At 45.5% G+C, this 22,248-nt stretch overlaps 1 protein-coding gene and 1 non-coding gene across 3 annotated transcripts; both read right to left on the bottom strand.

Moving 5' to 3' along the window:
* Positions 1-292: 292 nt before the first annotated feature.
* On the bottom strand, positions 293-13,918 carry FOXR1 (forkhead box R1). Of its 2 annotated transcripts, none has more exons than XM_015100770.4 (6): positions 13,728-13,918; positions 6,224-6,298; positions 5,888-6,129; positions 5,423-5,649; positions 4,195-4,433; positions 293-3,734 (listed from the first exon to the last, which is right to left on the bottom strand). In XM_015100770.4, the coding sequence occupies exons 1-6, from the start codon at positions 13,786-13,788 to the stop codon at positions 3,706-3,708; spliced, it is 873 nt and encodes a 290-aa protein (XP_014956256.3). In that variant the 5' UTR covers positions 13,789-13,918; the 3' UTR covers positions 293-3,705. The 2 variants fall into 2 exon arrangements, with proteins under 2 accessions (XP_014956256.3, XP_060255767.1); XM_060399784.1 differs by lacking the exon at positions 13,728-13,918 and adding an exon at positions 6,893-7,018.
* Positions 13,919-16,098: 2,180 nt separating this feature from the next.
* TRNAC-ACA (transfer RNA cysteine (anticodon ACA)) lies at positions 16,099-16,170 on the bottom strand. The gene has a single exon. It is a non-coding gene; the product is annotated as a tRNA-Cys (tRNA).
* Positions 16,171-22,248: the final 6,078 nt, after the last annotated feature.

The following is a 22,248-nucleotide window of genomic DNA, read 5'->3' as shown; positions in this document are numbered from 1 at the left end:
GGAGGACTTCCCTGGTGGTTCGAAGGTTAAGAATATGCCTGCCAAGCAGGGGACTTGGGTTCAATCCCTGATCCTGGAAGATCCCACATGACGAAGAACAACTAAGCCCATGAATCTTACCTGTTGAGCTCTGGAGTCTGGGAGCCACAACTACTGAAACTTGTATGCCCTAGAGCCCAAGCTCTGCAATGAGAAGCCACACCCCGCAACGAAGAGTAGCCCCCACTTGCCACAACTAGAGAAAGCCTGTGCACAGCAACGAAGACCCAGTACAGCCAAAAATAAATCATAATAAAATTTAAAAAAATAAACTGTAATGCTCTGTAATATAACAGAAAAAATAAAGGGAAAGAAATTTATAATGAGTATATTGGATGAGAGTACAATGGATAAACTATATTTGAAAACATGAAACAGTTGAACATTTGCACATTCTTACAGTAAATAGCTGAAATTTAAGAGATGTCATTCAGATGATTATTGAAAATCCATTTCCTTTATACTGGCTACCTTGACACCACCACATATTTGTTTATACATGTAGAATCCTTGTGGTCACAACAGATACAAACACAGGCCAATACAGGGATGTGGTACTGGTGACTTAAATACCAGAGCAGCTTTGCTGTCAGTGATTTCCCAAAATGGCAAACAACACTTGGTAAACTTCCAAACGAAAAAAAGGACAGTCTTCCTTCATTTTACATAAGAGTTGCATTCCTGGAAAAGTCAGTGTATAATAAAACAATACAACAAATAGTTTCTGCTTAGACGTAAAACTGGGTTAGGTTCTTGGCTCAGCTCATTCATTATCAATGGCCTTAGGTATAAGGGTCAGCTCTTCAAGATGAGACACTATCTCCTACACTGACATTGGACACTCCTGGGCCTGCCAATCGCCCAAATCACTGCACAACCATAGTGCTCCCCAGGGTCAGTGAGAGCCCCTGGCCTAGCACTACTTTTGGTGCATGTTCCAGAAGGAAGGCAAAGCTGCAACGGGTCGAGAAGAGATGGCTCTGGTGACAGACTGGTGACCAGGGCGAGACTTCATTTCTGTTACCAAAAATGTGCAAACCACACATGAACTGGGGCCTTTCTTTCAAGGTAGAGATTTTGGTCAGGTGGGATACTGCTAGTACTTTTCAAGAATAGCACTTCTCAGAGACCAGGGAGGAAGCAGTCTGATTTTATAGTGATACAGACTACAAGGGATTAAGAGCTGAATAAATGGACAGAAAATGAAGGCAACTCCTTAAATATAATGACCACCGCACGCAGTGAGCTCAGGAGAATGACAGCGCGCGTGTGCTCAGCCACTTCAGTCGTGTCAGACCCTCTGCGATCCCACGGACTGTAGAGCTCGCCAGGCTCCTCTGTCCACGGGATTCTCCAGGCAAGAATCCTGAAGTGGGTTGCCATGCCCTCCTCCAGGGGATTTTCCCAACCCAGAGATCAAATCTGCGTCTTACAGCTCCTGCATTGGAAAGCCGGTTCTTTACCACTAGCACCACCTGGGAGATTAACAGTACCTACTCTTTAAGGCTTTTAATCCAGGTTTAATTGTATGGATTAACCCTGAAAACACACATAAAATGATGTCTGGTCCAACTGTAAGCACTCAGTGTTAATGTTGATAAGCCAGACATGGAAGTATACACTTTCCATTGTCCTATTTAGTTTCCAAATCAAAATCTGTGTGTACTTCTATTATCCCTGACTTGCATGCAAAAGAAATGGAAGTTTAGAAGTGTTAAGAAAACTTGTGCTAAAAAAGATACAAAGAGAGAGGACAGGTGATCTGCGGAGAGGGAGCTGAGCTGGGAGTCAGAGATGGAGAACAAGACTTTTGCTGGCAACAGCAAGGTCCCAGTTCCCACTGACAGTTGCCAAGCGCTGAAAGTAGATATAGGCTGTTACTAGCCCACCAGCCTCCAGGAGCAGGGAGGGTGTCCTAACTAGACATCACAATAAGCAATAAAATAGCTACCCTTTATTTAGAACTGAGTTCCAGTTTCAGTAGGAAGCACTCTATTCCATCCCCATCGATCTCCACACTGGTACAGTGCTAAGAAAGCCATCATTAACTCATTTTCCTCATCTAGACACTGAGAAAGTGGCTGCCTGAGGCACGTTCTTCTACAATGAGGATGCAGGAGAAGCAAGTGGCTACATCAGAGCTGAGAAACAGGAAGGCGAGCAGGAAGGAAAGGAGAAGTGAGACTATCCTTGTCCGGGAGCTGCCCGGACAAGGGGTGCCCTTCCTGAGACTCAAGCACCACCCACTGCCACCTCTGGGGAGGAGTGATATCCAGTCCCCTGGGACCGTGTCTGAGGCTGGAGCCATACTTCTGTGCAGGCCAGCTTCGGGGTAAGGGGGAGCAACAGCAGGACAGGTATTTCAGCCCCGTGGGAAACCCACAATGATCTTTGAGCACTGTGGGGAACACCTATGGCATCCTGACACAGCTCTGAATCTTGTTCCCTTCTTATCCGTCCCACTGGCTTCTCTCCCTATTGCTCAGATCTGAGGGTGGCAGCTGGCCTTGCCCTGGACGCAGTCTCCTGCAATCCAGAAAGCCACCTCAGCCCAGCTGAGATCTATAGCCTCTGGGGACCCTGAATCCCCACGTGCTCTGGCTTCTACTGAACCCTGAGGTATGAAAGGGCCATGCCCCTCAGCTCCGAGTTCCCCTCCCTCCCTCCTAATGCTTAAGTGGGAGAAATGAGGCTTGAGCCCAGCTACTCCTTTTCTCAAACTGTTTTCCTTTGGGACTTCCCTGGTGGTCAAGAACTCATCTGCCAATGCATGGGACAGATTCAACCCTTGGTCTCAGAGGATCCCACATGCCACAGGACAACTAAGCCCGTGTGCCATAAAGACTGAGGCTGTACTCTAGAGCCTGGGAGCCACAACTACTGAAGCCCGCCCACCATAGAGCCGGTTTTCTGCAACAAGAGAGGCCACCACCATGAGAAGCCCAAGCACTGCAAACAAAGAGTGATAGTGAAAGTTGCTCAGTCAAGTCCAACTCTGTGAGAGTCCTCTGTCCATAGCATTCTCCAGGCCAGAATACTGGAGTGGGTAGCTGTTCCCTTCTCCAGGGGATCTTCTTGACCCAGGAATCAAACTGGGGTCTCCTGCATTGCAGGCAGATTCTTTACCAGCCTAACTACCAGCCCTTCCTTACTTGCCACAACTAGAGAAAGCCCAAGCACAGCAATGAAGACACAGTGCAGCCAAAAATAGTTTTTCAAAAAGAAATTCTTCCCTCTCACCTTTCTCATTGCTCCCTCATGGCCTCCCAGAAGGTATTTCCTTCAACTATTCCATAAATGATACAATTCCCTAGGCCTCTCCTCACTGTCCCCAGCTGATTACATCCACTCCTGTGAGTGGGTGGTGATTTGGGGGGCCTTTTTCAGGGCTGGCTGCTTAATGCTAGCCATCTTCCAAGAAAAAAAGAAATCTCGAGAAGGCTGAGTATTTTCTTCCTTTGAGGAAAGAAGAGTATGGGCTCCCTCTGCTGCACACCAGGCAACCGGCCCATTGCCTCTGGAGCACCCAACAGCTCTGAGGGCAACCCATGTCCACCCTCAGAGCTGACCTGCACCTCCCGTGCTACCTCATCCTCAGACCACACACACACACCAGGCTGCTGCAGATTCTTTAATAAGGCATGGGCTGCTGGCTGGTTCTTGGAACTAAAGGTCAAAGAGTGAGGACATCACATCTGAAAGGAAAGAAGAAAGTCAAAGGGATCTGTCTGCCCCCTGCAGCTGCTCTTCCCTAAACCTGGACCACTCTTTCACAGCAGATGACGTAAGTACTTCTCTCTCAAGCTCAAATGCCACCTGGTCTCCAGGAGAGGAAAAAGCCCCTTTTGCTGAGAATTTCCCATACCATGCTTCTCACATCATGTGGTCACTACTTCCCCAGGCTGCGGGGCTGTGAGCAGCACCAGCTGTTTCGCCTCAGCTCCCGATACCTCACCTGCCATGCTTGTCTCTGTGAGGACCCCTCAGGCAGGCACCACCCAGCATCTCAGAACACCTCTGGCTTCTCCCCTCCCTCCAGAAGCTGCCCCTCCCCTCCACCTTGGTGTGACCCTAGCTCCTTTCATGCACACCCAGCCTCGGGTCAGGATCTTCAGGTCCCCTCCCCTGGGCCTCACGTGTGACAAGGCCTCACACCTGGCTGGCTCATGCACTGTCGGATCCTTTCCAGCCGGGTGGAGGCCAAGGCACGGGCCTCTTCTGCAAAGCGGCGGTGTCCCTCGTCAGTCAACTTCCAGAGGCAGGATCGGGGCCGTGAGCTGGCCCCACCCTGCATGCTGACCGGCACCTTCTCGAAGCTGTCTCGGAAACAGAGATTGTGACGCACGGTATTCTTCCAGCCTTCAGGAGCCGTCCGGAAAAAGGGGAAATGTTGTCTGTGGACATGGAGGAATGGTCAGGAGAGGGGTGGTCTTCCTGGGAGATGCCTCTCCTGGAGAACATTCTCACCCAGGGGCCAGGAGCCCCCAGCCCTCCTCTCAAGGTGGTGAAGCAGAAGCTGGCCCACGAGGCACTGTGCTGACTAGGCCTGTGGCTGCGCAGCTGGTACAAAGCCTAACCCTCTGAACTCAGTCTACTGCCCCTACACTCCCAGGCTCGCTTTCCTTCCTCCCTCCCTCCAAGGGTTCAGGACTGACAACTGAACAGAGCTAAAATCAGGCCAACAGCTTCTGTCAGAGGAATCCTGGTCAAGGAGGACACCTCTTGAGGATTAATATTCTGTGACTGACTCTTCTAACAGAGGGAAAAGGTCCAAAAAACTCCTCATACTCATGGGTACCTGACTGTCAGAAAGCAATGTAAATCCTTTCTCAGCTTGGCTTCCCTGGGTCCCTGGGGGACAGGCCGTGCCAGATTAGTTTAGTCCAAAGGGAAAACGTGAGAAACTGCTGGGGGATCTTGAGGGAAGATGACAGAATTTATGACCCAGGTGAAAATATGTTTTGAAGAACTAAGATAGGGACTTCCCTGGTGGTCCAGTGGTTAAGATTTCGCCTTTCAATGCAACTGGAGCAGGTTTGATCCCTGGTCAGGGAGCTAAGAGCCCACATTCCTCATGGTCAAAAAACAAAACATAAAAGAGAAAGAATTATTGTAACAAAAACTTAAAAAAAAAAAAAGAACTAAGCTATAAAAAGGTTGGAGTCTCTTAGATGTGAGGGGTGGTGGTGGCTATCCTGTCTATGTGAGGTGAGGACACATATTCGGGGACAACCTGGAACCAGGGCCTGGGAACAGAGAGGGATCCTCTGGGGTACATGTGGGGGAGGTGAGGCAGCAGCCCAGGGCCCCCAGCCTACTGGAAGGTATCAGAGCAGGGCCCTGCCCCCTCCCTTCGCCCTCCTCACAGGGCCCCGGCACATACCGAGTGAAACTGTAGATCTGTTGCACGTTGAGGCCACAGGGGGCACTGTTTCTTAATGCCAGTGCAATTAGGTGGAAGTAATTGAGAGGGGGCCGGGACCAGAGCCTCCCCTCCTGGCTGTTGGCTTGCCGAAGCCTCCGACTCTGGAGGGGGGCCGGTTTGTGAGAGGACGGGAGAGCCACAGAGGAGCGGTCATCCTGGTCCTCTGCCTCCTTCTCTTCTGTGAGCTGGAGGAGCACAGAGTAGGAACTGGTCCTGACTCCATGGTCTCGACTCCAGGGGTGCGGTGGCAGGAAGGGGCCGTGGGCCAAGGCCACCATCTGGGCTTCTCCCCACCCCAGAAGATGGGGGGCACAGCTAATTTCTGAACCCACTAACCCTTTGTCAGTCCTAAGAAAACAGAGCCCTCTGCTGCGTCATCCCTGGGCCCACTCCCTGCCTAGAGCCCACCCCAGAAATCCCTACCTCCCAGTTGCCGGGGGAGGTGGCAAACTGCTTCCAAGGGGAAGACTGGTCTCCAGGGGGTGACAGCGACTCCACTTCTGTGGCCTCCGGACATTTGTCAAAGTCTTTTGGGACTGGCTGAGGGGAGGGAGCTGTGGTTGTCAGATTCTTCCCCTTACTGGGTTCCGGGACCTCCAGCTTTCCAGGGGGGAACATGATGTTGGGGTCTACCCACATCCACAAGTTGGGCTCAAAATCTAGACCTGCAATAGAGAGAGAAAGAGACTGTGGCCCGTAGCCCAAGGACTTTGGGCAGCCCACCCAGGCCACAGGGCCATGTCACTTCCCTTCACTCACCATCTTTATCAGGGTTGGGTTTTTTTTCCAGAAGTAGCATTGGTGGCTCAACTATTCGGAGTTTATATCTGGCAACTGGCAAAAAGAAAGAGAGTCAAAACATCCTAGGATTTCCATTGTGGCCTTGAAGCCTCCCTGGAAGATGGCTATGGGCCCTGCCTGGGAAGTGATGTCTTATTCTATGGGTTTCCCCTTATCTCTCTGACCTTCTCATTATCCTCTGCATTCTTCCCTTCTCACCCCACATTATGTCCTTGAACCATCTCATTAATGCCTGTTACTTCAGTCAGTCACCATCTATAAACTCAAAGCTTCCATATCTTTATTTCTAGCCTAGACTTCTCTGCTAGCCCTTAAGTATAACTGTCTATGGGATAACCCACAAGCACTTTAACCAGGCAGGCTACAGTCAACAAGGTCAAAAGAGAGTCAGATACAACTTAGTGACTAAACAACAACACCCATATATATGTATTCTTTTTCAGATTCTTTTCCATTATAGGTTATTACAAGATACTGAATATAGTTCCCTGTGTTGTACAGTAGGTCCTTGTTGGTTATCTTTTTTATATATAGTAATATGTATCTGTTAATCCCAAACTCCTAATTTATCCCTCCCCTCACTTCCCTTCAGGGCTTCCCTGGTGGCTCAGACGGTAAAGAATCCACCTTCAATGCATGAGACCTGGGTTCGATTCCTGGGTTGGGAAGATCCCCTGGAGAAGGGAAAGGCTCCCCACTCCAGTATTCTTGCCTGGAGAATTCCATGGACAGAGGAGCGTGACAGGCTCTAGTCCATGGGGTCGCAAAGAGACACAACTGAGAGAGTTTCACTTTCACTTCACTTTCACTTCCCTTTTGGTAACCATAAGCTTGTTTTCTATATCTGTGGGTGGAAATCATTCTTGTCTCCTCTTTGCTATAGAGCCACACCCAGTCAATCACCAAGTTCTACCATCCCAGTCTAAGCCTGTAACCTAAAAGTTCTGTTTACCTTTTCTTTAACTTATCATATTGCAATTTTGAGCCAACTCATTGGAAAAGACCCTGATGCTGGGAAAAATTGAGGGCATAAGGAGAAGGGGGCGACAGAAGATGAGATGGTTGGATGGCATCATCCACTCAATGGACAAGAGTTTGAGCAAACTCCAGGAGATAGAGAAAGACAAAGAAGCCTGGCATGCTGCAGCCCAGGGGTGGTAAAGAGTTGGACACAACTGAGCAACTGAACAACAACTGCAGTTTTGAGTGATCTAAAATGTTAATCCAATTTTGCCACTCTTCACTGTAAACCTTTGGATGGCTTTCCATTGCCATTGGGCCAAATCTAAACTCCTTAAGATAGTCTATAAGGCCCTGGCTCCAGGCTCTCAGGCTCCCTCAGTCATGTCCGACTCTTTGCGACCCCATAGACGGTAGCCTACCAGGCTCCTCTGTCCATGGGATTTTCCAGGCAATAGTACTGGAGTAGGTTGCCATTTCCTTCTCCAGGGAATCTTCCCAACCCAGGGCTCGAACCCGGGTCTCCCACATTGTAGACAGACGCTTTACCGTCTGAGCCACCAGGAAAGTCTAAGATAGTCTATAAGGCCCTGGCTCCAGGCTCTCCACCCATCTCCAACAGACCTTATCTAGAAGATCCTAGGTCTTCCCATAAGCTGTTCCCTTTCCTGGAAACCCTCTTCCTGCTTGCCTCATTAATTGCTACTCACCCATTAAGTCTGTTTAAACATCTTTCTAAAGCAGCCTTCTCTGACTATCTGTCCTCTCACAGTACACATTTTATTCTAATTGCTTGCTTAGAGTCTGTCTCCAGGTCTGTTTCCCTCACTGCCTGGGACATAGGAGGAGCTCAATTTAAATTAATGAATGGATACATGGCAAGCTCATCAGAGTAAATTAGGTATATATTAGAGCTAGCTGCGTGGTAGGAATCTAGCTTCTGGTCCAGGTAGGGGGAACTGGTTTTGTCTCCCTCATTGTCCCCATGAGTGTCATACTACAGAAGAATCTAGGTCTTTGGCTGGAAAATGATGGTATACTTATTGGAAAGCTCACTCTAGAAAGGAAAAAGTAGTAACAGATATAATAAAGAAAAAGGCAAAACTATAATCATTTGCAGGGGAAAAAAACAGATTAGCATAGAAAACCATATAAAATTGATATAGTAATGAAAATTATTAGAACTAATAAGAGTCAGCAGGTTTGATAGATATTAAGAGCAACATACTAATCACCACCGTTCCTTTATACCAGCTTTAAGAAACTGGAAAATAGAATTTTTTCCAAAAAGATGCTGTTTATAATAGCAATCAAAGATATAATGTGGACCTTTATGTGGAAAAAAAATGTAATTACTATTTGAAGACCTAAAAGACTTCAATAAACCAAGACATATAATACATATTATAAAGATGCCAATTGGCTTCCCAGGTGGCATAGTGCTAAGAACCCATCTGCCAATGCAGATGAGGGTTCAATCCCTGGGTTGGTAAGACAACCCATTCCAGTATTCTTGCCTGGGAAGTCTCATGGACAGAGGAGTCAGAGCGGGCTACAGTCCATGGGGTCACAAAAGAGTCAGACACTATTTAGCAACTAAAACAATGATAAAGCTGCCAATTCTCAAATTAACCTATACATTTAATGCAGATATTATAACACATAAATTAGAAGGGTCTGCACAGTAAAACTCACAAGGGAAAAAAAAAAAAAAAAGCAACAGATAAGAAACCAGAAAAGAAAAATCATCTCCAAAACTCAATTCTCTGACAGACAACTCCTACAAATCAAAAAATAAAAGGCTAAGACAAAACTGTGGGTAAAAGATACGAATCAGTATTCAGAAGGAGGGGATACCTGAAGACGCTCAACCTCACTAGTCAGAGGAATACAATAAAAGAATGAGATAATACTTTACATGGAACTGACAAGAATTATAAAGACAGGCAAAAAAAAAAAGCTTTGGCAAAGATGCAGTGAAACCAGATCCTTTATTACACTGCAGATCTGAATAGCAACTGGTACAGCTGAAGAATAATCAAGCAGCACTATAGATTACTGTCTGCCCCTGGGTGTGTCTATTCTAATTAGAAGAGGAATTTATACACTAATCTTCATTGTTGCCATCATCTACCAAACTCTTGTCCACTCATTTAGAAGAATTTAGTTCCTGGCTCACAGTCACTAATGCCTTAAATCTTGGCTATTTCAATTGATACATAGATGATTCTCCAAAGACCCTGGCCTGGAAGTTTTTTGAATTCTTCGCCTCCCCAAATTTTGCCTTCCATCCTAATATAAACAGTCCTTCTCACTGTAATAACCTGAGCCAGTAACCGCAACCTCTCCATAACCTCATTGCTGCGCCCTGTAAAAGTGCTGCATCACCTCCCCTTTCCAGCCATCTTCTTCTCAACCCCAACCATCTTTTGATACCAGTGATAACACCAATCCACAGATCTATGGCTTTGGAGCACTAGTTTGGAAGAGCTGGATTTAATCAGGGTCGTGATTTGGCGTAGCAAGTGTTCCAGAGCCAAAGGAGTTGACGGTGTATGCAAGAGAGTGATTGTGTTTGACTGCGGGATTCCAGGTTAAAGAGAGGACTTCCTCTCTAACTCCACTCTTTGAGAGCAAGAAAAACGGTGACAGGATCAACAGACTGGTAATCTCAGTGGATCAAAGGACAAGGTCTCTGTCCCTTCTGTCCTTGCTCGGACACAGGCGGCTCTGTGCCTCCTCAAGCATACACAATGTACCTTTTTTTTTTTTTTGGTGGGGGGAGCTCTTGGAGGTTCGTGGGATCTTAGTTTCCTGACCAGTGAGCAAACCCGGCCCTGGCAGTGAAAGTGCCGAGTCCACACTGGACTGCCAGGGAATTCCTGTCTCCTCTCTTTCCTGATGCTGGGAAAGATTGAAGGCAAGAGGAGAAGGGGGAGACAGAGGATGAGATGGTTGGATGGCATCACCAACTCAATGGACATGAGTCTGAGCAAATTTTAGGAGATAGTGAAGGACAGAGGAGCCTCACGTGCTACAGTCCACGAGACTGCAAAGAGCTGGACATGATTTAGCAACTGAACAGCAAGAGCAACAACAACTCTTTTCTGTTATTAATTTCTGTCTCTGGACCATATCAGCATTCAAATATGCTGCTAATTCTCTGATCTTATTAAAAGAAGAACTTGTTGGGACTTCCCTGGTGGTCCAGTGGTTAAGACTTCACGCTCCCAATGCAAGCGGCTGGGTTTGATCCCTGGTCAGGGAACCAGATCCCGAATGCTGCAACTAAAGATCCTGCTGCTACCGCTGCTAAATCGCTTCCGTCATGTCTGACTCTGTGCGATCCCAGAGACGGCAGCCCACTAGATTCCTCCATCCCTGGGATTCTCCAGACAAGAACATTGGCGTGTCAACAAAGGCCAAAGATCCAGCAAACTGCAACCAAGACCCAGTGAAGTCAAATAAATAAATACAAATATTAACAAAACTTTTGTTCCTACTGTCTGTACAGGCCACTACTCTATATTTTTGCTTGCTTTTGAGGCAGAACTCCTTGAAAAAATCGCCTGTACTTTCTGTCTTCATTTCCTCTCTCTTCCACTCTTATATCCTTGCCAATCAGACTCCTCCCCCACTCCCCCAAAACCACTATGCTTAAGGTTGCACTCCACCAAAACCATATAATCAAGACTCTGCTTTGATAACTCGAAGTCAGCCCATCCCTGATCTCTCCTGTAACCACTCCTTCTTTGAAACACCTTCTTCACTTGGTTTCCAGGAAAAGACAATCTCAGCTTTGATTCTCAATGGTCATTTCCTCAGTTTTTGTTGGTTATCTCTCTTCTCTCCAATCTCTTTAGAATGGAATGCCCCCTAGGGCTCACTCTATTTTCTCCCCTTAACTGCCACAAGTGTAACAAAGACTTTCAAACTTCCTACCTCTATCCACAATTAAAACATATCTACCAGCTTACTCAACATTTCTACTTGAATATCTAAGAAATATCTCAGCCTTGGCATGTAAAGAACAGAATTCCTGATTTTCCTCCCCGGATCTTCCACATCTCCGTACAAGACAACTCCATCCTTGAACCTGGTCAGCCAGAAGCTCTGGAGGAGTCATCCTCTAATCTTTTTTTTTTACATAATACATCCAATCCATCAAGAGAATCCAGCTGGTTTCTTCTCACCACGTCCTCCACCATCACCCTGGTGGTCCAGTCCACCATCAACTCTTGTCTGGATTACTACTATAACTTCCTATAGAGTTTCCTGGTTCCCAGTCTCTCTACACTTCAACCAGCAGCCACAATGATCTTTTCAGACTATAGATCATTCAGGATAAGCTGTGTAATTTGCAAGTGAAAATGAAGTCACTCAGTCATGTCTCATGACTCTTTGCAACCCCATGGACTGCAGCCTACCAGGCTCCTCCATCCATGGGATTTTCCAGGCAAGAATACTGGAATAGGGTGCCATTGCCTTCTCCAGGAGATCTTCACGACCCAGGGTTTGAACCCGGGTTTCCTACATTGTAGGTAGATGCTTTACCGTCTGAGCCACCAGGGAAGTCAAATGTGGGGTTCCTTGTTCAAAAATTATTAAAAATCTTGACAGTGATAGCAGGACATTAAACCCAGTATAAACACCCTGTGTAATGGCACAGGTCACTCACTATATTGGCAATCAGGTCACTCCACTGTTCTAAACCTTTCAACGGTACTAAATCTTACTGCTGCTACTGCTAAGTAGCTCCAGTTGTGTCCGACTCTGTGCGACCCTATAGACAGCAGCCCACCAGGCTCCCCTGTCCCTGGGATTCTCCAGGCAAGAACACTGGAGTGGGCTGCCATTTCGTTCTCCAAATCTTACTGAGTCAACCCTAAGGCCCTGAGAGGGGAAGAGGGCTCTTCCTGACCTCTGCTCTATGATCCACACCCTCTGAACTCTTCTCTTTATTTACTTTGATCCAGCCTCACTAGCCTCTTTACGAGTTCCTCAAACACTCCAGGCATATTTCTTTCTGAGGGCTTTCTACACGAGCTATTTCTTCTGCTTGAGAAACTTTTCCTGTAAGTATGGTCTAGCTCACCATCTCACCTCCTTCAGTTGTGCTCAAATATGTTCCTGGGACTACCCTGGTGGTCCAGTGGTGGTCCATTGGCTAACACTTGGTGCTCCCCACGCAAGCGACCCCAGTTCAATCCCTGGTCAGGGAACTATATCCCACATGCCACGACTAATATATATAATATATATACACACATACATACACACACACACGTGTGTGTGTGTGTGTATACATATTAATATAAACTGCCTGTGTGGTCCCAGTAGAATATCAGCTCCATAAAGAGTTGTCTCTTTTGCTCATGGTGTATCAAGAGTATCCAGAACAGTGCCTGGGGAAATTGGAGGTGCTCAATTAATATTTCTCTTTTTTTTGGCCATGCCTTGTGGCATGCAGGATCTTAGTAACCAGGGATTGAACCTGGGCCCCCTGAATTGTGGAATCTTAACCACTGGACCACCAGAGAAGTCACTTGATAAGTAAATATTTCTGGAATCAAGACACAGGAATGTTCAGCATTACTCATGGTGACAAGGAGTTCCAATGGAGTTTTGTCTCCTTCAGTAAGGAAAATTAAAATACAAAAAGATAATATATGCAGATGATAGAATATCACACAGCTATCAGAAATGATGAATCAGATCTTCATTTAGCAACCCCAAATTACTCTCAAAAACATTGTGAATGGGGGGAAGCAAAGAGTATTATTGTACAAGTAAGGTTACCTATAAAAGCAAAATAATGCTAAACAGTTTTCAAAGATACATTTATCTATAAAGACATTAAATGGATTGGGAGTGTGGGAAGTGAGGAAAGAGAGTGGGGACTGAAGGAAGAAAATGAGTTAATCCAACTACTTTGCCCAAACAGATGGCAATCATATATCAAGAATGTAGTAAGCAATTACCTCAACTCTCAGCACCTGAGAACCAAACTAAAAAAAATTTTTAAGACAACGGTCAACTATCCATACAGCAAATACTGAGCGGCTCTAGGTGTCAGACGATGTATTAAGAGGGGATACGGCCACAGACAAAATTGATTTTAAAAATCTTTTAAAAGAGAAAGATGATGGAAGATCAGTAGTGTGCCCAAAGGGCCTGGGCGCCACGGAGAAAAGGCTGAAAAGAGACCTAGAAAGTTTTGCGACGGCGCCCGTGAACGAGGATGGAAAAGCAGTGTTCAGGCAGGCCCCTGCCTCCCGTGGGCTTCCAGTCGAGGATGGGGCCCCCCTCGCCTCTTGGGAAAAGCAGGGGCCGGGTAGCGGCGCCGCAAAGGGGGCAAGGAGTCCAGAATCGCAACATCGTAACGGGGCTCGTGAGGGCGGGCGGGGCGGCGAGAGCCGGAGCCCCGGCCTGGCGCGCCCGCGAGCGCCCCCTCAGCCGTCGCGGCGCGCCCACGCCCCACGCCCCCGTCCAGGACACTCACGGTTCTGTTCGGCTAAGGGCAGGTGCGACGTGGCGAAGGCCAGAAAGGACTCGTTCCCCATGTCCCAGTCCAGCAACCCCGGGACCTGGCCGTGGAGGCTGGCCCAGAAGTCGACGCGCTGCAGTTTCAGGTCCACGGTTAGGGAGAGGAGGGCCAGCCAGCTCAGGGTGGGAGAGCCGGGAGAGACTGAGGCTGAGGCCTGGGAGGCACGGTCTTAAATCCCCTGGCGCTGATTGACTTGAGTGGAGCCCGCTCAGGTGGGCCTCATTTGGCACCCTCGCCCTCTCGGGCCTACACTGAGCGCCCCCCCCACCCCCTCGCCTTCTCCACAACCCCTCCCGCTTTCACTTTGGGGTTTGGGGACCTTGGGGATTCAGAAGGGAGGGATCCCAGGCTCTCTCTCCCCTCTACATTTACCCCAAGCTCTTTTTTTATTTGGTAAATCAGTCTACCAATCAAGAATGATCCTATGATGGTATTAGTAGCTACTTTCTAGAAGTTTGGAGGATTTCATGGTTTATCCAAGATCGCATCTGTAAGTGTAAAATGGAGATGGAATTAAATGGTGGTTTTTATTATTTTGTCATTTTTTTGGAATGGTTATTCTTAAATTTTGTTTTTCATACTTTCAAACTTACAGAAAAGTCCCAAGACTGCTATAAAAATTCCAGTATACCTAAGTCCTCTAACCAATTATACCAATTATTAACGTTTTATCACATTTTTGTTTTTCTCTCTGTGTAAGACATACATTATCTTTTTCTGAACTACTCAAGAGTAATTTGCTGTCATCATGCCCCTTTACCCATAAATACTTAAGTGTGTATTTCCTGAAAACCAAGCTATTGGTTTACATAACCAGAAAATCAGAAATAAGAAAATTAAAAAACTTAACAAGGATTCAATAAAAGTGAAAGTGGCTCAATCGTGTCTGATTCTCTTTTTGTTTGTTTTGTTTTGATAGGTAAGAAGTAGATTTATTCAAATTCAGAGAGAAGCACACAGAGTGTGGGCCATCGCAGAGAGCGAGTGCAGCTGTGTCTGACTCTCTGTGACCCAGGCCAGAATACTGGAGTGGGTAGCATTCTCTTCTCCGGGGGATCTTCCCAACCCAGGGATCGAACCCAGGTCTTCTGCACTGCAGGCAGATTCTTTACCAGCTGAGCTACCAAGGAAGCCCTTATGGGTTCAATACTGTATTTAAAATATAGATCCTATTCAAATTTCACCAGTTGCTCCAATAATGTGCTTTATATGACCTTGCTTTATTATCTAGAATCCAACTCAGGATCATGCAAGGCATTTAATTTTTATGTCTCTTTAGCCTCTAATCTGGAGCAATTTCTCAGACTTAAATCTTTCATAACATTGGCATTTTGAAGAGTACAGGCCATTTATTCTGCAGAATGTCTTTTAGTTTAGGTTCCTGTTTCCTCATAACTAGATTATGTAATTTTGGCAAGAATGTCAGAGAAGAGATGCTGTTTCCTTATTAGTACATCACACCAAGAGACCCGTGATGTCAGTTTGTCTCATTATTAGTGGTATCCATTATGTTTTTCAACTGTGAAAGTACCTTTTTTTTTTTCTTCTCTTTTGTAATTAGTAAGTAATTTGTGGGGAGTTATATTAAAGTGATCTAAAATCTTGTTTCTCATCAAGTTTGTACCCACTAATTCTAGTGTCCATTTATGATTCTTGCCTAAATCAATCATTACTATGATGGGTGTGAAATGCTGATTTTATTTTATTTTTTTTTTGACTGCACCTCCAATCTTGTGGGACCTTAGTTCCCTGACCATGACAGGGAAAGCACTGAGTCCTCACTGCTGGACTGCCAGGAAGTTCCCTGATTTTTCTAAATCTATCATTCTATCTCCATTTATTTTAGTTGGAATTCTTTTGTAAGAGCTTCCTGGGTGGTGAAGTGATAAAGAATCCACCTACCAATGCAGGAGGTGCAGGTTCAATCCTTGGATCAGGAAGATCCCCTGGAGAAGGAAATGGCAACCCACTCCAGTATTCTTGCCTAGGAAATCTGATGGACAGAGAATAACCAGAGCGGGCTACAGTTCATGAGGTTACAAAAGAGTCAGACAGGACTAAGCACAGCACAGCACATTCTTTTGTAAAGAAGAACTTTTCTTTATTACATATTTGTTATCAGTATGGACTCAAATCAATCAAAGGATTGATTCTTATGTTACAGAAAGTGAAAAGTGAAAGTGAAGTCTCTCAGTTGTGTCTGACTCTTTGCAGCCCCGTGGACTGTAGCCTACCAGGCTCCTCCATCCATGGCATTTTCCAGGCAAGAATACTGGAGTGGGTTGCCATTACTGGAGTGGGTTGCCATTTCCTTCTCCAGCGGATCTTCCCAACCCAGGGATCGAACCCGGGTCTCCTGCACTGTAGGCAGATGCTTTACCATCTGAGCCACCAGGGAAATCACATGTTACAGAGTGGATTATAATTCAGTACTGTATTTGTTTTATCCTTAAATTATTCATATTTGGCCAGAGGGTGAGGCAGCCCCCTCTGGTTCCTTTGTGCATTCTGGGTTTTCCCATCAGAGCCCATCCACCCTGTACTGTGTTGCCAGTTGCTTGCCTCGTAGATTGGAAACTTTGAGAGTAGTACCTGGCATGTAGGAGACCCTCAATAAATGTTGTTTTAACTATGGTGAAAACAATAACTTTCTTTTAAAAAATTTACTGGCACCCTACCTTTAATATCAATAATAACAATAACTTTATGATAATTTCCCTAGTTATAAAAATAATACATGTCTGATACAGGAAGCTTGGAAATATAGAAAGCACAAAGAAAAAGACAAGAAAACAAAAATCATTCTTGTTATCCACCAGAGATAATAATTGATTATATTCTGATGTATAGTATTCTAATCTTTTTCCTATGTTTCATTTTGTTTTATATAAAAAGTTATTGTAATGCATCTACCCTTTTATAGCCCCTTTTAAATTAATGTATCATTTGAAAATGTTAATATCATGTAAATCATATCTCTGATGAGGTTAACACCCATAATGTATAAAGAAATCCCACAAATCATCAAAAAATCCAAACAACCCAGTTTAAAAATGGGCAAAGGACTTGAATAGACATTTCTCCAGAGAAAAAATACAGATGTCCAATAAGCACATGAAAAGATGTGCTTTCATATCATTAACAGTAGAGAAATGCAAATAAAAACCACAATGAGATACTACTTCATATCCATTGGGATGGCTATTATAAAAATAAACAAAGAAAATACAGGAAATAACAAGTGTTGACTAGGATGTGGAGAAATTGGAATCCTTGTGAATTACTAGTGGGAAAGTAAAATGGTGCAGGCTCTCCAAAAAAAGAAAAAAAGAAAAGGATTACTGTATGATCTAGCTGTCTCATTTCTTGGTTAATACCCTGAAGAACAGGAATCAGAGGTTTGGATAGATACCTTTATACCCATGTTCAAGACTGCCTATTCACAGTATCTAAAATGTGGAAACAGGGACTTTCGTGGTAAGAATCTGCCTTGCAATGTAGCGGACTTGGGTTCGATCCCTGGTTGGGAACCGAAGATCCCAAATCCCTGGAGCAACTAGAGAGGAACCCACGTGCCTCAGTGAAGAGCTCACAAAAGATCCTCTGTGCCGCAACTAAGACCCAAGGCAGCCAAATAGATATATTTTAAAGATGTTTAAAATCGTAAAGTTTAAGTTTGTATTGTGTGCTTTGTCACTTAGTTGTGTCCGACTCTTCGCCACCCCATGGGCTGACTGTAGCACAACAGGCTCCTGTGTCCATGGGGACTCTCCAGGCAAGAATACTGAAGTAGGTTGCTACTTCCGTCTCCAGGGGATCTTCCTGACCTAGAGATTAAACCTGCATCTCCTGCATTGGCAGGCATATTCTTTACCACTGAGTCACCAGGGAAGCAAAGAATGAACGTGCTGTGCTGTACTTAGTCGCTCAGTCATGTCCGACTCCCTGCAACCCCATCGACTAGAGCCTGCCAGGCTCCTCTGTCCATGGGGATTCTCCAGGCAAGAATACTGGAGTGGATTGCCTTGTCCTCCTCCAGGGCATCTTCCCTACCCAGGGATCAAACCCAGGTCTCTCGCATTGCAGGCAAATTCTTTACTATATGAACCACCAGGGAAGCCCTTTATGTTTGTATTATCATGATTTTCAGTTCAGTTCAATCGCTCAGTCACATCCAATTCTTTGTGACCCCATGACTTGCAGCATGCCAGGCCTCCCTGTCCATCACCAGCTCCCGGAGTTCACCAAAACCCATGTGCATCAAGTCTGTAATGCCATCTAGCCATCTCATCTCTGTTGTCCCCTTCTTTCCCCAATCCCTCCCAGCATCAGGGTCTTTTCCAATGAGTCAGCTCTTTGTATGGGGTGGCCAAAGTATTGGAGTTTCAGCCTTAGCATCAGTCCTTCCAATGAACACCAAGGACTGATCTCCTTCAGAATGGACTGGTTGGATCTCCTAGCAGTCCAAGGGACTCTCAAGAGTCATCTCCAACACCACAGTTCAAAAGTATCAATTCTTCGGCACTCAGCCTTCTTCACAGTCCAACTCTCACATCCATACATGACCACTGGAAAACCATAGCCTTGACTAGACGGACCTTTGTTGGCAAAGTAATATCTCTGCTTTTTAATATGTTAACTAGGTTGGTCATAACTTTGCTTCCAAGGAGTAAGCATCTTTTAATTTCATGGCTGCAATCACCATTTGCAGTGATTTTGGAGCCCAAAAGATAAAGTCTGACACTGTTTCCACTGTTTCCCTATCTATTTCCTATGAGTGATGAGACCAGATGCCATGATCTTCATTTCTGAATGTTGAGCTTTAAGCTAACTTTTTCACTCTCCTCTTTCACTTTCATCAAGAGGCTTTTTAGTTCCTCTTCACTTCCTGCCATAAGGGTGGTGTCATCTGCATATCTGAGGTTATTGATATTTCTCCTGGCAATCTTGATTCCAGCTTGTGCTTCTTCCAGCCCAGCGTTTCTTATGATGTACTCTGCATATAAGTTAAATAAGCAGGGTGACAATATGCTCCTTTTCCTATTTGGAACCAGTCTGTTGTTCCATGTCCAGTTCTTCCTGACCTGCAGATAGGTTTCTCAAGAGGCAGATCAGGTGGTCTGGTATTCCCATCTCTTTCAGAATTTTCCACAGTTTGTTGTGATCCACACAGTCAAAGGCTTTGGCATAGTCAATAAAGCAGAAATAGATGTTTTTCTGGAACTCTCTTGCTTTTTCAATGATCCATCAGATGTTGGCAATTTGATCTCTGGTTCCTCTGCCTTTTCTAAAACCAGCGTGAACATCTGGAAGTTCACAGTTCACATATTGCTTAAGCCTGGCTTGGAAAATTTTGAGCATTACTTTACTAGCGTGTGAGATGAGTGCAATTGTGCGGTAGTTTGAGCATTCTTTGGCATTGCCTTTCTTTGGGATTGTAATGAAAACTGACCTTTTCCAGTCCTGTGGCCACTGCTGAGTTTTCCAAATTTGCTGGTATATTGAGTGCAGCACTTTCACAGCATCATCTTTCAGGATTTGAAAAAGCTCAATAGGAATTCCATCACCTCCACTAGCTTTTCTAAGACCCACTTGACTTCATATTCCAGGATGTCCGGCTCTAGGTGAGTGTGAGTGATCATACCATCGTGATTATCTGGGTCATGAAGATCTTTTTTGTACAGTTCTTGCATGTATTCTTGCCACCTTTTCTTAACATCTTCTGCTTCTGTTAGGTCCATACCATTTCTGTCCTTTATTGAGCCCATCTTTGCATGAAATGTTCCCTTGGTATCTCTAATTTTCTTGAAGAGATCTCTAGTCTTTCCCATTCTGTTGTTTTCTTCTATTTCTTTGCACTGATCGCTGAGGAAGGCTTTCTTATTTCTCCTTGCTATTCTTTTGGAACTCTGCATTCAAATGGAATATCTTTCCTTTTCCCCTTTGCTTTTCACTTCTCTTCTTTTCACAGCTATTTGTAAGGCCTCCTCAGATAGCCATTTTGCTTTTTGCATTTCTTTTCCATGGGGATGGTCTTGATCCTTATCTCCTGTACAGTGTCAGGAACCTCTGTCCATAGTTCATCAGGTACTCTGTCTATCAGATTTAGTCCCTTAAATCTATTTCTCACTTCCCCTGTATAATCATAAGGGATTTGATTTAGGTCATACCTGATAGCATATTGAAAAGCAGACACATTACTTTGCCAACAAAGGTCCATCTAGTCAAGGCTATGGTTTTTCTAGTGATCATGTATGGATGTGAGGGTTGGACTGTGAAGAAGGCAAAGCACCGAAGAATTGGTGTTTTTGAACTGTGGTGTTGGAGAAGACTCTTGAGAGTCCCTTGGACTGCAAGGAGATCCAACCAGTCCATTCTAGAGGAGATCAGCCCTGGGTGTTCTTTGGAAGGAATGATGCTAAAGCTGAAACTCCAGTACTTTGACCACCTCTTGCGAAGAGTTGACTCATTGGAAAAGACTCTGATGCTGGGAGGGATTGGGGGCAAGTGGAAAAGGGGACGACAGTGGATGAGATGGCTGGATGGCATCACCGACTCCATGGACGTGAGTTTGAGTGAACTCCGGGAGATGGTGATGGACAGGGAGGCCTGGAGTGCTGCGATTCATGGGGTTGCAGAGAGTCGGACATGACTGAGCGACTGAACTGAACTGAACTGAATGGTCTAGAGGTTTTCCCTACTTTCTTCAATTTAAGTCTGAATTTGGCAATAAGGAGTTCATGATCTGAGCCACAGTCAGCTCCCGGTCTTGTTTTTGCTGACCATATAGAGCTTCTCCATCTTTGGCTACAAAGAATATTATCAATCTGATTTCAGTGTTGACCATCTGGTGATGTCCATGTGTATGGTGATGACCGTGGTGATGGTGATGACCATGATTTAAAAAATGTTTATATCATCCCCCTAGTGAAGTCGCTCAGTCGTGTCCAACTCTTTGGGACCCCGTGGACTGTAGCCCGCCAGGCTCCTCTCTCCATGGGATTCTCCAGGCAAGAATACTGGAGCGGATTGCCATTTCCTTCTCCAGGAGATCTTCCCAACCCAGGGATCAAACCCAGGTCTCCTGCATTGCAGGCAGACGCTTTATCCTCTGAACCACCAGGGAAGCATCCCCCTACCCACATCCATTTGACAGAACTCTAGAAGCAGAGCGCAGGCAGGAAGGAAACTGAAAATTAATAAATAAATAATGTATATATCAGTAATTTCCAAACTTTGCTTCATGTTGGAATCCCCTTTAAAAAGTACTAATGCCTGACTCCCACCCCCCAGTCATTCTGATTCTGGTGTAGGTAATGGCCTGAGTGTTGGGATTTTTAAATCTCCTGGATGATTCTAATGTGTGGCACAGTTTGGCTCCCTGTCTGGTACTCTTGTTGTTGTTGCTGAGTCACTAAATCATGTTCAACTCTTTTGGGACCCCATGGATTGTGGCCTGCCGGGCTTCTCTATCCATGGGATTTCCCAGGCAAGAATATTGGAGCGGGTTGTCATTTCCTTCTCCAGGGGATCTTCCCAACCCAGGGTCTCCTGCTTGACAGGCAGATTCTTTACCACCATTGGCCACCTGATACGAAGGGCCAACTCAGAAAACACCCTGAAAGGTTGAAGAAAGATTGAAGTCAACAGGAGAAGGGGCCAGAGAAGGGGGCAGCAGAGGATGAGATGGTTAGATAGCCTCACAGACTCAATGGACCTGAACTTGAGGAAACTCCAGGAGATAGTGGAAGACAGAGGAGCCTGGCTTGCTGCGCTTCATGGAGTCGCAAAGAGTCAACAAGACTTAGCTACTGAACAACAAGGACAACTGATGCTCTTCCCGCAATGCAAGAAGAGTGGGCACCATACCTCCCTTGGCTGGTACAGTTAGGATGGGAAGAAGGGCCTGATGGATTCTCCCAGACCCTCCTTCCTGACTTCAGGCCTCAGGGAAGCTGGACCCACCCAAACTAAGGAGGGTCCCGTGTTCGCCTCCTGTCATCTATCATGACACTTACTGCAGTTTTATTTACCTGTTCACACTTTGGGGAATCTCTCTTTCCCTAAATTCTCTGTAAGTTCCATGAGGGAGGAAGAGTGTCTTTTCACAGTTTATTTCTAGCACCTGGCACACAATAAATGCTAAGTTAGTGTTTGTGGAATTAATAAATACTGTTGTTCTTCTCTTCCATGCCTCCCTCTCCAGGATCTTCTAGCTCTGTGTCATTTATTACTGCGTTTTCAGAATTTTGGGCACTTTTCCTAGCCCCCACCTTCTCTTCAGGGGCTTGTTGATTTATCCATTTCCTCACTTGTTCTACAATATATATTGAATATCCACCATGTCCCAGGCACCACAAAGGTACTATAGGCCCTTGGGAGCAAAGAGACAACTCTCAGGGAACCTAAAGTCTGGAGGGAAGACCACTGAACAATCACACAAACATAGTAATAAACAATAGTAATGCCGTGAAAG

The sequence above is a fragment of the Ovis aries genome, chromosome 15 (genome assembly GCF_016772045.2).
Source record: "Ovis aries strain OAR_USU_Benz2616 breed Rambouillet chromosome 15, ARS-UI_Ramb_v3.0, whole genome shotgun sequence".
Taxonomy (NCBI): Eukaryota; Metazoa; Chordata; class Mammalia; order Artiodactyla; family Bovidae; genus Ovis; species Ovis aries.
The sequence above is the reverse complement of the archived record's forward strand: the minus strand, read 5'-3'. Positions and strand labels throughout refer to the sequence as shown.